The sequence below is a fragment of the Lycium ferocissimum genome, chromosome 4, assembly GCF_029784015.1.
Source record: "Lycium ferocissimum isolate CSIRO_LF1 chromosome 4, AGI_CSIRO_Lferr_CH_V1, whole genome shotgun sequence".
NCBI lineage: Eukaryota > Viridiplantae > Streptophyta > Magnoliopsida > Solanales > Solanaceae > Lycium > Lycium ferocissimum.
This window is the reverse complement of record NC_081345.1, coordinates 31207045-31222343: the sequence shown is the minus strand read 5'-3', so window position 1 is coordinate 31222343 and position 15299 is coordinate 31207045. Positions and strand designations below refer to the sequence as shown.

At 33.0% G+C, this 15299-nt stretch overlaps 1 protein-coding gene across 3 annotated transcripts; it reads left to right on the top strand.

Annotated features, from left to right (window-relative positions):
• Positions 1-6797: 6797 nt before the first annotated feature.
• On the top strand, positions 6798-14960 carry LOC132052273 (uncharacterized). Of its 3 annotated transcripts, none has more exons than XM_059443738.1 (6): positions 6798-7078; positions 8325-8579; positions 8669-8842; positions 8974-9080; positions 13378-13694; positions 14175-14960. In XM_059443738.1, the coding sequence occupies exons 1-6, from the start codon at positions 6932-6934 to the stop codon at positions 14774-14776; spliced, it is 1602 nt and encodes a 533-aa protein (XP_059299721.1). In that variant the 5' UTR covers positions 6798-6931; the 3' UTR covers positions 14777-14960. The 3 variants fall into 3 exon arrangements, with proteins under 3 accessions (XP_059299721.1, XP_059299720.1, XP_059299722.1); XM_059443737.1 differs by having other exon boundaries at positions 8322-8579; XM_059443739.1 differs by having other exon boundaries at positions 6800-7078; positions 8322-8579; positions 14187-14960.
• The last annotated feature ends 339 nt before the right edge of the window (positions 14961-15299 follow it).

Below are 15299 nucleotides of genomic sequence, written 5' to 3'. Positions count from 1 at the left end.
TTGAACATGTAAAATAAGTGGCACTTCGTCCACGGTTTTCATGAATATAACTTGCTTGTATATGGATATCATGAATCATAGCTTACTTGCGTACGAACTTGTAAAACATGTATAGTATTTTCTTGAAAATAGCATAATATATCATAAACTAGCATGCATGAACCCATGAAATGAGATATATGGGTTTTCATGGATTACGGACGGATTCTCAATAATCATAAAGAAATATTAAGAACTCAATGGTGGAATTATAACAATTCATACATAGTATAATCATGGACTTGGACCTAGGGTTATCATGAGCATGGTATAAACCCAGTTTTAGTAGAGAATCATAATTTATGGATTATGAGGCGTGGGAAGAAACAATGATGTTCCCACACGTAGATAGTAACTCTACATGCGGTAATGCTCCAAACTTGAATTGAATACTTTAACTTTGAAGAAGATTTCCAAAATCTTGAATTCTTGAACCTTGAGATGGGTTTTCTTGAAAACCCAGGTTAGTGATGATGGTTTCTTGTTTAGATTACAAGGATATATATTAGAATTGACTTGGAATGATTAGAGTAGGCTTACCTTGGTGTTCTTGATGATGGGAGAGAATATAAGGTCGTTAGGGCTTGGGGTGTGGAGAATGAAGTGAAAAAGCCTTAAAACGAAGTTTTATAATTCTTTGTCGGACCCATTTTACGCCCTATTTTACGTCCCATAAAGGTTTTACGGACCGTATGTCTTACCGTACATTCGTTCCAGTGAATTGGGCTTTCGGGCCAATTTTACAGTCTGAATATACGGCCCGTATAATTTTTACGGCCGTATGTTCTACCGTATATGTCGAGAACACTATTTTAGTAAACGGGCATAACCTTTTGTACGGATGTCCGTTTGACCTCCATAATATACCGTTGGAAAGGTATTTCAAAGATCTACAACTTTCAAGAAGGAAATTTTCCCAAATTTCTTACATATTTTTCTGTAATTCGACTGGAAGGCAGACGTATCAAAACTTAGCCGATTCTATAGACTTTTAAACGCCTTACTATTAGCCATATTGAGATGATCATATCTCCTTGCTCGATCTCTCGATTGGCCTGATCCTTATATCGTTAGAAAGCTATTTTTACGTACTACAACTTTCATTGAGGGTACTTTCCCAAATTCCCAACTAATCAAAGAGTTATCTTTTGCCCAAGTAGGCCTATCAACCATTTTCGCAAAACGTTCAAACCTTCAATTTTTCCGCTAAAACTCTAACGTTACGAGTCTAATATGAGTTCTAAGATACGAGGTGTTACAATTGTTCTCACACCCACTATCGATGAATTACCCCCAACCCCAACAAATTTGGGGAAAAGCTAACTTCGTGCGCTCGTTTGGTTGAAAAAGTTGACTTCTTTTTAGGGAGATCAACTAGATGGTGTATGCCCGTGCTGCGCACAGGCCCAACACTTTGGATTATTGTGTATCTATGTGTATGTAGTTATGTTTGGGTAGTGATAATATATATATATATATATATATATATATATATATATATATATATATATTATATTGCTAATAAACATACATAAGTTTGCACTGTTTTTATGCATATAACACGATTAATATAATTAATATAACACTGTTTTTATATTAATATAACATTGTAGTTTGTGCTCCGCATCCAAAACTTTATTATATTAGTGTTTGCTACGAATATAAAGTTTGCAAAAATTAATTAATACTTTTTAAAAGAGAAGACTTGTTTAAAAGGAAGCTATTTTCCTCTCTTTGAGACAAAACAATAACAATATTTAAGCATTAGTTGATACTTTGAATTTTAATTCGGTTTTAAAGGGGTAAAATATTCTATTGTTAATGTATGTAGATTGGACCTAAACAATACTTATTATTTTTATCAAATTTTGATTTGGATAATTCTAATTCAAATTATTAAATAAATTTTACATGTTTAAAACGAAACAAAGTAGAAATTTGATTTTCTATTTAAACGAAGAACTACTATTTTTTAACTTTTGGTGAATATTTTTTGGTTTAGCTCATTTTACTTGTCATGTTGTCTTTTGCACGTTTTATAAGGAAGCGTCAATTAGAATTATAATTTGACTAATTTACCTTATTTATTATTTGATCTTCATTTAATATTATTTTTTCTTTTACGACATTAATCTCTTTTCACATTTATTAGAGTAAGAATAAAAATGAAAAAGTAGTTAAATTCTATCTTATTTTAAAATATAAATATTTTAAGTATATTTATTTTAGTAAACATAACAAATAAATGACATGGCAGAATAGCAAATACAACAGTTTAATATAAATATCTATTTAATATAGATTAGATGGTTTGACTACTTACCCTTTTGAAGAAAAACAATAATAAGGCTACATATGTTTTTCTTTATCTGATAATTTAAGAAAAGAAGAATGAATCCACCATTATTGACTTAATGGGATTGAATATTGTTTGATTTTTAATATGGGGTGCGAGTTTTTTTTTTTTTTTGATATTCTTTGTTTTTTTAAAAAACTTTTTTTTTTTAATTGAATATGGGGCTCCTTTTTTTATTTTTTTATATTGTTTAATTTTTTTTATACAATAATTTTTTTTTTAATTTACATGACTGGATGGCGGTTGATCCACTCATGCTTCTAATATAGTGATAAAAAAAAAAGTTAATATTCTTTGAAGACAACCTCTTAAGCAATATTTCATTGCTATATGGATATTTTTTGATATGTTAATTTGACCCTATCTCGTCTTTGGAATAAAATAATTTGAAATATGATATCTTGGATGATTTTTTGCACATCGAGTAAACTAGAAATTTGAAGAAAGAAAAACAAAAGCATAAGCATAAGCATAAGCATAAGCATAAGTCAAAGTGCCACTGACCTTTTTTTTTAGTATTCTTTAATTTCCGTTTTTTTATAATTATAAGGTGATTGGACATAAATTTTTTTTTTTTAATAAGTCTTATTGAAAATTATAGAGTTGAATTATTTTATAATATATTTTATTTTTTTATAAAAATAATAATAATAATTTTTTTAGTATACCAAAAGGGGTCCAAAAAATTTATATATATTTTTTTTAATTTACATGAACATGAAAAATTAAAAAAAAAAAAAATTTAATTGTATAACGTGGGTCCACTTTATACAATATAAAATAAAAACGTGGATACGGTTTTTACAAATATATCACCCCCACAAAAAAAAAAAAAATTTAGTAAATGCTTCTAATATAGTGATAAAAAAAAAAGTTAATATTCTTTGAAGACAACCTCTTAAGCAATATTTCATTGCGCTATGGATATTTTTTGATATGTTAATTTGACCCTATCTCGTCTTTGCGAAGTTCCTACTTCCTACCTACAAATAAAATAATTTGAAAGTGTATGATATCTAAAGTGGATGAAAATTCAATTAACCTTGCACATCGAGTAAACTAGAAATTTGAAGAAAGAAAAACAAAAGCATAAGCATAAGCATAAGTGAAAAGCATAAGTCAAAGTGCCACTGACCTTGTACTTCGCTCGAAAAGTGATACTCTACTAGTATTCTTTAATTTCCGTTTTAGTTCATATAATTATAAGGTGATTGGACATAAAATTTAAAAAAAAAGTTTACTAAATTTTTTTTTGACAATCTGTGTCAAAAAAAAAAAAGTTTACAAAAAAAAAAAAATTACTTTTTTTTGATAATAAGTCTTATTGAAAATTATAGAGTTGAATTATTTTATAATATATAATAGTTATACAATTAATTTTTTTTTTAATTTTTAGTTGACTTGGGAGAAAAATTTTTTTTGGGGTATGAATATATGAAAGTATAAATTTTCGAATAAATTAAAAATAATAATAATAATAATAATAATATACTACTATCATTTTTGAAAATGTTTCGTCAGTGTCTTTTCGTTCTAAGAGGACATCATTCATTTCCTTATGAACATTTATTTTACTCCAGTACATTAATAAACATAGCCTGACGACTGATATTGGTGCTAAGATGTCCATTACATTAATCTTAGGGGCCCATTAGTCTTATTAGTAATAACATATACCAGCAACTTGTACATCATTAATTCATTTTTATTGCATTTCTATATTAGATGACATTATTGGTGTTGACTCTCTTGGAGGCTGGAGCAGTCTCAATCACTTTGCGGACAACTCTTCTCCAAGAAAATGTCAAACATCGAAAAATAAACGAGTGAATGAAGGAAAAAATTATTTTGCGCCTTACATAATTAATATTAGTGTGAGATATCTTTTTGTTTTACAAGTTAGATCTAAATCTTACACTTTTAGGTTTACAAATTTTTAATTCACTAACTTGTGGGACCAAAATAAACCTCACACGAGTATTATATGAGACAAAATAAAATGATTCGCAAACAAATGTTACTAAGCTGATAATGTGTTGCTACTAATTCCCCTTAATATACGACTTTGTATTTCGGAAGAGGTAAATTATCTTAAAGAACAAGTATGAATCGAAGTCACTAATAAGTCGCGTAATAAAACGCCTTTAACGGTAAAATATTTCCTAGATGATATTCTATATAGTATATTTTACTGATTGATAATCTATTCATGTAAAATAATCTTAAAAAATTGTACACCAAAACAATTTTTTTTTTTATGTCCTTGCAGGCATGAGTAGCTTTATCTTAACTATTCTAATACATAGCATCTACTTCAACGAATACTATTGCCAACTTTAATGATATATAATTATTACAAAAAAAAAAACCACAAAACCACTCACACATTCTTCTATTAGTGTAAGTTACTTATATTTGAAGTTGGGTATATTTAATTATATTGATGTCAAATCTTGTTGGAGTCCTATATCGGTGAGTTAAAACGTATATGATCTTCTTATATGCTATTGGCTAATTCTCCTTTCATGAGATATGTTTTGGAGTTTAGTTAGACTCGAGATTCATTCATTCTCATGCTATCAGGATCAAGGCCATTCAATTCATTATTTTCAATGTTGGACACTTTATCTCCCCTCTTGAGTTAGGCCAAGGTCCATTTCATTATTAAATTCCTATCATTTTAGTGTCCTTGAATGTATTTTAAGTGATTAATATGCCCAGATGAATTTAAAGTATCGACTTAAAAAACGGAAGGAAGCTGTAGTTAAACAGATAGAGGTGTAAAATCACTCATGATTGGTCCTAAAAAGACAGGCGCGTGTTTTTAACGCCGCCGAAATTTTTAAAAGGAATGGGTGATGGGACGTACCGACACGCGTGTTTATTCCTTAATCCATAACACGACAAAATTAGCAATCATACAAATATTATCCACAATGCAAGCTCATCTAAGGCATCCAATCTCACCGCACAATTCCTCCACTTGGCTTCCCATCGAATCACACCCGTTTCATATTAGCCGAAAAACCGTACAATACACGAGTCCTTTCGGATCTGTTGGCGCCCACACATTTTATCTTAGACTGTCACGTGCGACTCACGTGACTACAGCTTCCAGCACGTTGGAAGGGATGCTCTAGTGGGTGGAAATTACACTAGTCTGCTTAATAATTGTACTTCTGGCCATTATTTTATTAGTTAATACATGTCTTAATGACATTCGTTTAAGAATTTTTTTTAAAAAAATTACTTACGGTAGGAAAAGGGAAAACGGGGAAAGGATTACAAGATAAGGAATCGAACTGTCACTAACAAAGTGAAAATTCAGATAGTCAATCAACTGAGTTATTAAAATTTTTTAAGCACCTAAAAAACTTAAACAAAACATTTTTATGTTTTCCAAATGGTCCAAACTTTTTCCGCAAACAAACGTCACTTTAATTTCAAATAAGTAAACTCTATACGCAATTCTTTATTTTACAAAAACCTTGTGATATTCAACCCATTTTTCTAATCATATGACTAAGAATATAACGTAATTTATAAGCTAAGCACAACACATTACACAATTACTCTTCTACATAACTATAGTCATTCAGAAAGGGATAAGAGATAAGCATTTTATTAATTGAATATAAAATGCTCCGTTTAATAAATATCTTAAGGACTAAATTAGAGATTACTAAGAATTGAGGGACTAATATCATAAATTTAGGTGTCGTTTGGTTTGAAATTATGATGAGATTAGTTATGCTGGATTAATTACACGGAGATTCGTCATGTTAGAATTAGTTATCCTGGTATTATTTCTTATTTACTGGTAGATTTTTGCATTAAAAATAACATGCATTTCATAATTTTTAAGATGAACTTATTTGTGTTAAAAAAAAAATACTCCAACCTTATTGTAGAAAAATAGTTTGAGGGATCTCAAAAATATTTTTGTTAGTTTTATTGTTTTATCTAGGGATAACTAATCTCTACTACTATATTGTTTCTTATACTATATTATCCTATTATCTTCTTTTATTATCGTTTATTATTATTCGATACTTTTTTCATCTCTCGGGAATTTTAGCCTATCGAAAAATCCTTCTGCCCCGTCAAAAGTAGGATAAGATTTTTACGTACATTCTAACCTCCCATACCTCACTTCGCGGGATCATAATGTGTATGTTGTTGTATCTAAAAGATAATGAATTATGTTGTTATTATTATTTCACTATCTGACAAAAATAACTTATTCAGATACTATATTTAACCATGATAAAACTTATCTCAAAATTAATAATTAAACAATACTAAATTTTTATTCCAAAAATTATTTAAGCTTGTCGTACTCTGAAATAAAAGAAAAGTATTGCCAGCTAGTATCCAAACTGATGCAATCCACCCCCTCCCAAAAAAAAGAAAAGAAAAGGAAGTAGTAGCGAAAACAGAGTTTGCTTTCCCTTTCACTGGAATTTTCCATCCAAGTGGACTCAACCACGGCTCTGATATTTTTGGTATTTGTCTCACTCACTTTTGTCTTTAGTGATGCCTCAATTGATGAACACCGCCGATGTGCCGCCGGAGTTGCGGTGGCACAGGGCAAATATGTTACCCGTGAAGAGAGAAGACTCTTCGGATGAAGAACACTGCTCCCTCAATAAGCGATCCAAACTCATCTCCTCTTCTCTGCAAGTCTGTTTTCTCTCTCACTTTCTTCTCTTCCACACACATGAAAGCTTATTACTCCTCTCTCCCAATTTACGTGCCATTTTTTTTTATTTTTTGAGATTTAAACTGCATGAACTTTGACTAACATGATGTATTTTTTCAGTAGATTGATTGAGAAAAATTGCAAATTATAGTATTTTTCATTTTCACGTAGTTTTGAAATATATAAATTTAATCTTAAAATATTAACTTAATCTAATCCAGTTTAGTCAACTCTCGAAAAGCGAAAAGTGTCACGTAAATCTTTGGGACGGAGGGAGTAATTTTTTCTGCTCTTCGTTCAAAGTGATGCTTCTTTCTCATCCGCAGAATTTACTGTTTCAATTCTCAACAGCGCTTGTATTTGTATGTTTTGGTTGTGCATCTTGTTTTCATTTGCTCAAAATCTTCCATCATTGGTTCAAATCGAATCTCAAATGGAAGAAATCCGAAGATATTTACAGCCGATAGCTCGCAACAACACAACTTCCTATATTCACTTATCTTTCGGGAGTATATTTATGCACTTGCTAATGATCATGGTTTAAAATAGAAATAGGTCGATTTTGTTGGAAAATCCTGGTTATAACAATAAGTTTAGTTTCCTAATTGTGAAACGTTTAATTACTTGAATGTATCAACAGAAATAACATATGCTCTGAATTTCACTACACTCAGGGATAATGATGTTAGTTTGACTTTTATGGGTGTTAATCTGATTTGTGTATTATATTAGGTCTTGGGTAAGAAATAGTCTCAATAATGGTTTGATGTTAGTTTTATAGTGAAAATATCATCTTATTATATGCTAATTTATGCTCTGAGTTTATGATGTTTTATTGGATTTGTGTATTATACTAGTTCTTGTGTAAGAAAATTTCAAAGTAATGGTGTAAATGATAGTTTTATAGTGAAAACATCTCAAGGAAATGTGAGGTTTGAGTAGTTAAAATGTATTTGAATACATGGAAATTAGATAGAATAATACTATGAATTTATTTGCATAAAACATTTGGGGACTTACCAAATGGAAAGTGCTTGGTATCAAATGAAGTAAAGGTGTATAAATAACCATTTTAGAAACGTTTGTAGGGGAATAATCATGTACCAATTTGGGAATAAGAAGTTGGCTTATCATTATTGATGCCTTGATACTGCTTAAAGAGATACCAGTGAATTTACGTCAATTATTATCTTCTCTGAGGTCTGAATCAAGGATATTTTGCAGCAGCAACTAGGTTTTGGAGCTTGTGGTTTTTCAGATTCGTCATCGCAATTTGGCCAGACAGATGAGCCCAGTCCATTAGGTTTGCGGCTAAGAAAGAGCCCCTCACTGTTGGATTTGATCCAAATGAGGCTTTCTCAAGGGAGCAGCTCCAAGGCGGGAAGTCATGGGAAAAAGGAGCAGAAAGGAAGCACTGGAATGACGGAAAAGCTCAAGGCATCGAACTTTCCTGCTTCAGTTCTGAGAATTGGGAGCTGGGAGGTATACTTTTAGTTTTTTTTTTTTAAATGATTTGTATATAATGCTCAGTCTGAATTTCCATAAGTGAATGGAATTTTTTGCATCTACAGTATAAGTCAAGATATGAAGGGGATTTGGTCGCAAAATGTTATTTTGCCAAGCATAAACTTGTTTGGGAAGTCCTTGATGGTGGTCTCAAGAATAAGCTAGAGATCCAGTGGTCGGATATTATGGGGTTGAAGGCAAATTACCCAGATGATGCACCAGGAACCTTGGATGTAGTGGTAAGGGGTAATTAGCAATTTATTTTGCTATTGTCTTCGTGGAGTTATTTCCTTCACTGCACTAGCAGAATAGGCTCCAGTGTTGCACTCATTACTAACCTTAGTTGGTGTTATGAATCATTGGATTGCAGCTGGCAAGGCAACCTCTTTTCTTTAGGGAGACAAATCCACAACCCAGAAAGCACACTCTGTGGCAAGCAACTTCAGATTTCACTGATGGACAGGCTAGCATACACAGGTCTTACCCATTATCCCTGTAGTTCTTTTCTTCCTCATCAGTAATTTTACACCGTTGCTAGTCGTTAGCCAATTTTATCTTGTTTTCTTGACATCTCTATGGACATCTTTTGCCTGGACACATCTGTTCTTTTCAGCACGCCTTTTCCTTTCTTTCTGTTTCACTTTGGCAAGCATTTCAAATAACTTGTTTGACCTGCTTAGCTGCTTAGTTGATGCATGAAGATAATGACATATATCCAGAAAGGGTTTTTTTTTGTTTTTTGGATGACAAGGGAACTCACAGCCGCTACCCTTCGGGTGTGCACAGGGTAAACCCCGTTCCTGTGCAATAGCCCAGAAACCACACAGGAGAGGTAACCCGCACTAGGCAAGCCCCAGGCGACGAGCTCGACCCAGAAAGGGGTTTGCCTGAAATGAACGAACACTATTGACGGAGTAAAGTGCTCTAAATGGATCATGGCTATCACAGGGATTTTATTTATTTATTTATATGATAAGTAGTAGTCTTATTGGGTTTGGAGATTGATCTAGCAAGTAGCAATTGTTGATATGGAAAAGGCCAGGAAAAACCATTTTCTTTATTTGAACTTTTTAAAATGGTTTGGGATGGGGGTTTAGAAAAGATGGGCAGACTACATTGATTTACGCAGAATCTCTATCTTGAGTACGATTAGTTTATTTGACCAGTTATTTTTTGTTAGGAGAGGTGAGACAGAAATTTGTGATTGAGGCTTAATTATTTTTGTAGACGAAGAGAGGCAATACTAGAAAGATAAGGTAGAGTGGGTTGCTGGTGCACTTAATTTAGTGAGTAATGGTTAATGCCTGTAGGAATGGCAACGGGGCGGGGCAGCTTTATGTGGTGTGGGGCAGGTTCAAAAATAGAAATTTTGTTATGTGAAGCCGGTTGGAGTCTTTGCAGGTTAAGGCTGAACCACACCGCAACCGCCCAGCCTCGCCCCGTCGCCATCTCTACTTAATGGTTCGCCTTGTGGCCTAATCTAACTGTAAGAGCATTTCAGTATGACAACCGAATGGAATGTCTCAGTAGATGCTGTTTCGAGTCTCAATAGCCGATTAAGTTTCCCAATTTCAGTTTAGTCATAGTAAAAAGTTAACACCAAAGCCCACAATTATTAGTAACTAGTAAATTTAAACTAAGTAGATTTATAAAAGATTTCCAAGCTTCTATATAATGAATTCAGATACTACCTTTCTATTTTTTTTTGTGAGAAAGTAAACAGCTAAAAATAACACACATTAAGGTTAATTCATAACGCTACTTTACGTATCACGTATACTTCTTTGTAATTTATAGTTAAATTATATTTTACGAATGAAACTTATTGAAATTTAATCTAATTGAGAAAAAAATATTTAAAAAATTAAAAGTACTAAATTTCATCTTTAAAACTGCTAATTACACAAAACAGATTTAAATTATTATTAGTTATATATTGAGTAGATGAAATTCTATGTAAATAAAATACAAACTTTTTAATTAGCAACAAAAAATGATCAGGGAAACACCACCTCTTGCCCTTGCAACGCCAATTTCAAGACATATTTGCTAAAGTCCTGGTACTTTTGTAAATAATTGCCTCTACTCAAAGCGCATAGAGTTAAGATTACGTGGCTATCGAACCTGTAACGTCTAACCATGAACACCCCTAGTAACATCACTAAAGACTATATAAATCGACAATTGTTCAGTGCATGATGTGGAAGTCCTAAGGGGTCGTTTGGTGCGCTGGCTAAATTTATTCTGGGATTATAATCCCGAGATTTTAGTCCTAAGACTAATTTATCCATACCTTCTACCAAACAAAGTATAAAATGAAGCCCAAACTTAATTCTGGGATATCCCACCTTATCTCGCGTACCAAACGACCCCTAAAAGACTGAACGGCTGCTTGCTAATATGCTCAAATTTTAGAAAGAAAATTCGAAAAAGGGAAGAAGGAAAAACCTTTGTAATTGCTTCATAGAAATTCGCATTTGGTTGCACGCGAAGTTAGTGTCAAACCTGCTTCTACAATAGGGAGTTTTAGGATGTAGTGGTTGCACCCGTTTTGATCTACCTTCTTTGGTCTTTGGCTATGGTGGATAGTTGCAGTATGCACACAAAAAATGGAAGTGCGGTTTTAGGATGTAGTGTTTGCACCCGTTTTGATCTACCTGTTTTGGTCTTTGACTATGGTGGATATTTGCAGTATGCACACAAAAAATGGAAGTGCCCAACGGTAAAGGGAATTTATGATTTCCAGCAGGTTTAAGCATATTTTTTTTTCATCGGTTACAAGCTTACTACTCTGTCATAGTGGCCATAATTAAGAGGTGCCTTTTAAGAAAATTCTTTGCAGTTTTCTTTTTCAAAAGAGGTGACTAAGCAACATTTTTAAGAAGGTACATAGAGGGAAAAAAGGCAAAATTGTGAGAAAAAAGATAAATAGAAAACTTACATAGGAGAGTGCCACGTCACCGGACCTATGTCTCGGCTTTATATAAATACTAGTCCAGTGAAGCCCGTGTTGAGCCCGGGTCCAAGATCAAGATAATAATGCACTTCATAATGTTTTTAATTAAAAAAAAAATTGTGTACGTTTCTTAGGCACAACTCTTTTAAAATGATCGCTTCTTAATCATGTATTATTCATTGGTTAAATTTTTTGATCATATAATTAGATAATTTACTAAAAGAATTGTTATAAGAAAGCAAGTTTGCTTGGGATAAACAGATATCAAAGAGACAGAGATAACTTGATGTTTAGTAACAAAATTTAAAGTATGCAGAATGATTTCAAATTGACTATAGTCATAAATTGAAAAGGAATTTTTTATATTTTATGAATTTGTGAGCATATAATTTCTAGTTAGAGGTAGGAATAGCATGTTTTGCTATTCATTGATTAACTACTAGGGCCTATTAACTACTCATAATTTCATGTGACGATGGTTTATGCTAAACAAAAATGGTGATTAAAGTCTAGGTTTAGATGAAATTCAAAATAAATTGAATTCCTTGAAACATAGTTTAAGAATTGATTTAGTTTGTCATTAACTCATTGATGCTTTATTCTTAAAAGAAAACTTCCTTACTCAACCAACTAAGGATTACATAATTTTTGACAAATTAAATTGTTTGCAAGAAAAGAAAGATGCGATTATCAATATTTAATAATTATGGGATTGAGGAGTTGATCACTTGGTAAGCATCTTTTCTCTTTTCTATCCCACTTAATTAAGCAAATTGAATAAAATTTAAAGGTTCTTTTTCTTTTATTTTCCAAGATTTTAATCTATTAATTGTTAAAAAGTTTTAAAATTTATTTTCTATTGTATAGTTGTGTTAAATCATTAAATCTAACTTTATATTTTCAGCATAACCTTTTTTTTTTTTAAACTAAAAATAAGATCAAGACAAATTTAATGTTAATTTAAGAATTACTAAAGAAAATTTGATCGATAGAGTACTCTTCCGGTGCCAAATGAGTTCGTCAAAGTTATTATCATCACCATTTTAGATTATCTTTGTGCATAGTTATTTTTATTAGATGACATCATCACTATTAACAATTTTTTTAGCATTTTTAAAGGGCTCAAAATTGATTATATTGAACAAATTGATTGTGTCAACCTAAGTAAAAATGAAATAAAGTGGGGGAAAAAATAAGAGATAGAAAAAAGATATGCTATCAAAAAGGGTTTCAAAGTGTCTTGATTCATTGGAATATACTTTGATACATGAAGTAATAAATAGCAACTCCAAGGACAATTTGAAAGAGCAAATCAATTTGATTGGGCCAATCAAATAGTTACAATGTAACTAAGTACTACAAAACTCATTACATTGCCCCATATATATAGTAGTAATATAGATTATGAAGGGTTTTAATACCAGCCTCGCCCCGTCGCCATCTCTGCTTAATGGTTCGCATTGTGGCCTAATCTAACTGTAAGAGCATTTCAGTATAACAACTGAATGGAATGTCTCAGTAGATGCTGTTTCGAGTCTCAATAGCCGACTAAGTTTCCCAATTTCAGTTTAGTCTTAGTAAAAAGTTAACACCAAAGTCCACAATTATTAGTAATTATGAAGGGTTTTAATACCATGTTGCACCTGTAGTAGCTTTTGTATTGTATCACAGTGATTGCTGATTGCAAGTATTATGATTACAACTAATACTGGTTGTAGGCTCTTTTAGGTCTGTTCACAATTTCTAGCATTTCCTTCGCTTTGTCTTAATGTAGTTTAGTTTTGATGTTAAAACTCTCCAATTCTTGTTGTGTTCCAGGCGACATTACTTAGAGTGTCCGCAGGGTTTGTTGGGAAAGCATTTTGAAAAGCTTGTGCAATGCGATCCTCGTCTTAACTTCCTGAGTCAACAAGCAGAGATAACATTAGATTCTCCTTATTTTGATTCACGGATATCGGTATTCGAAGACTCACATGTAAGTGACCGTGAATTTGACCTGAATAATGAAGGAAGCCCCTACTTGCAAAGTGCCACTTCACCTTCAGGAGCTCAGTGTTCTTCCTCAAAAAGTGAGCAAGATCCTGTTGGTAGACCTTCGGAACATATTCACCATGAAAAGCCATCCCCAAGCTCAGGTAAATATGTCAATTTTATTTGAGAAGTAAAACTTGAGTTCTCTGGTGAGGTATGTCTTTGAAGATGTCATTATAGTTGTTCCCTTGGGCAGCTTGGTTGATGATCATCATCCGTTACCCCCACCTTTCCAAAAAAAGTGACAAATTGATTGCCGTTTCCTTTTTAAGGAGTTGAGAGGAAGTTTGCTGCCTGTTTCCTTGGTTTTATTGTACTCCTATTTTGCCGGTACAGTTGTGTGTTTCTTGAATTTAATTCACATTTAGGAGGTTGTCTCTGTTCAAAAAGAGCGATATGACCGAAATCGGGTCTATGGACATGTTATCCTGTGTTAAGGTTTGTTGATCTCTGCCACTCTATGGTTTATTTGAAGTGGTTAGGAGCTGGTTCTATATTGCTATCTGAATGTACGTTGTTCTTGTTAGTGTGCCGTTTCACTAGGATTTGTTTTGGTTGTCTGTAACTTTACATTTAACGTGCAGTTATTGATACAGGGGCAAGTGAAGATATGAAGAGTAGGGAAGTGGAGCAATGGAAAGGGCTCAGTAACCTCAATCAACTCAGAGTGCCTGGATTACATCCCTCCGTGTCAATGAGTGATTTAGTGAGCCAGCTTGAGCAACGCGTATCAGAGCAGAAGACATCAAAAGTCATCAACCTCGTCAGTAATGAACGGGAAAGCTTGGAAATACTGGAAGATATCTCCAAATCCTTGCTTAGTGACACTCAAAATGTGTCAGCATCAGATGAGAAATCTCTTATGTTAAGGGTCAATTCTCTGTGCTGCCTTCTTCAAAAGGATCCTGCAACAGTTCAAACGAGTGAGAACTGTGGTGATGTTGCGACGGGTGAAAGAAGGGTTGATGGAATAAATTTCATTCCCACAGCACCGTTTGGAAGAAAAGTTGGAGAAGATCCTTCTACGCCGGAGGATGAACCAAACGATCTCTCTGGTTGCAAGCCGGCTTCAACAATGTCAAGAAAGGACTCAGTCGGGGAGCTGTTGCTGAATCTTCCTAGGATAGCATCACTGCCCCAGTTTTTGTTCACCTGTGATGACTCTGCAGGTAACCAGGCTAGATAGTTTTTGCTCAACTCTACATCAGATAATCATTAAAAAGGATGTCTCTAGTTCTGTTGTATATATATTTAAAAGTAGGTTAGCAACAGTATGTTCAGTTTAGGATTTGGATCTTTGATGTATCAGTTTAGGAATGTTCAGGTATAGAATGTTTTCGTGCCTTTGTATCGAAAGTTAGTGTTGTGTATGTTTTCCGATGCTTTCCTTGTTGGCACTGCTGCGTTATTTGGCTAAGTACTCCCTCCGTTTACTTTTACTTATCCACTATACTAACAACAACGACGACGACATACCTCCTTTGTATAGAAAGTTAGTGTTGTGTATGTTTTCCGATGCTTTCCCTGTTGGCACTGCTGCGTTATTTCGCTAAGTACTCCCTCCATTAACTTTTACTTGTCCACTATATTAACAACGATATACCCATATCCAGTGTGATCCCACAAGTGGGGTCTGGGAAGGATAGAGAGGGAAGGATAGAGTGCACACAGACTTTAACTCTATCTTGGGAGGTAGAGAGGTTGTTTCC

What these genes read in the sequence shown, in the direction of transcription:
- LOC132052273 (XM_059443737.1), top strand. Translation starts at nt 6,932, where the DNA reads ATGCCTCAATTGATGAACACCGCCGATGTGCCGCCGGAGTTGCGGTGG. An exon ending in TCATCTCCTCTTCTCTGCAA is followed by an intron (nt 7,079 to 8,321) that starts GTCTGTTTTCTC and finishes GATATTTTGCAG; the next exon opens with CAGCAACTAGGTTTTGGAGC. An exon ending in GGACAGGCTAGCATACACAG is followed by an intron (nt 9,081 to 13,377) that starts GTCTTACCCATT and finishes GTTGTGTTCCAG; the next exon opens with GCGACATTACTTAGAGTGTC.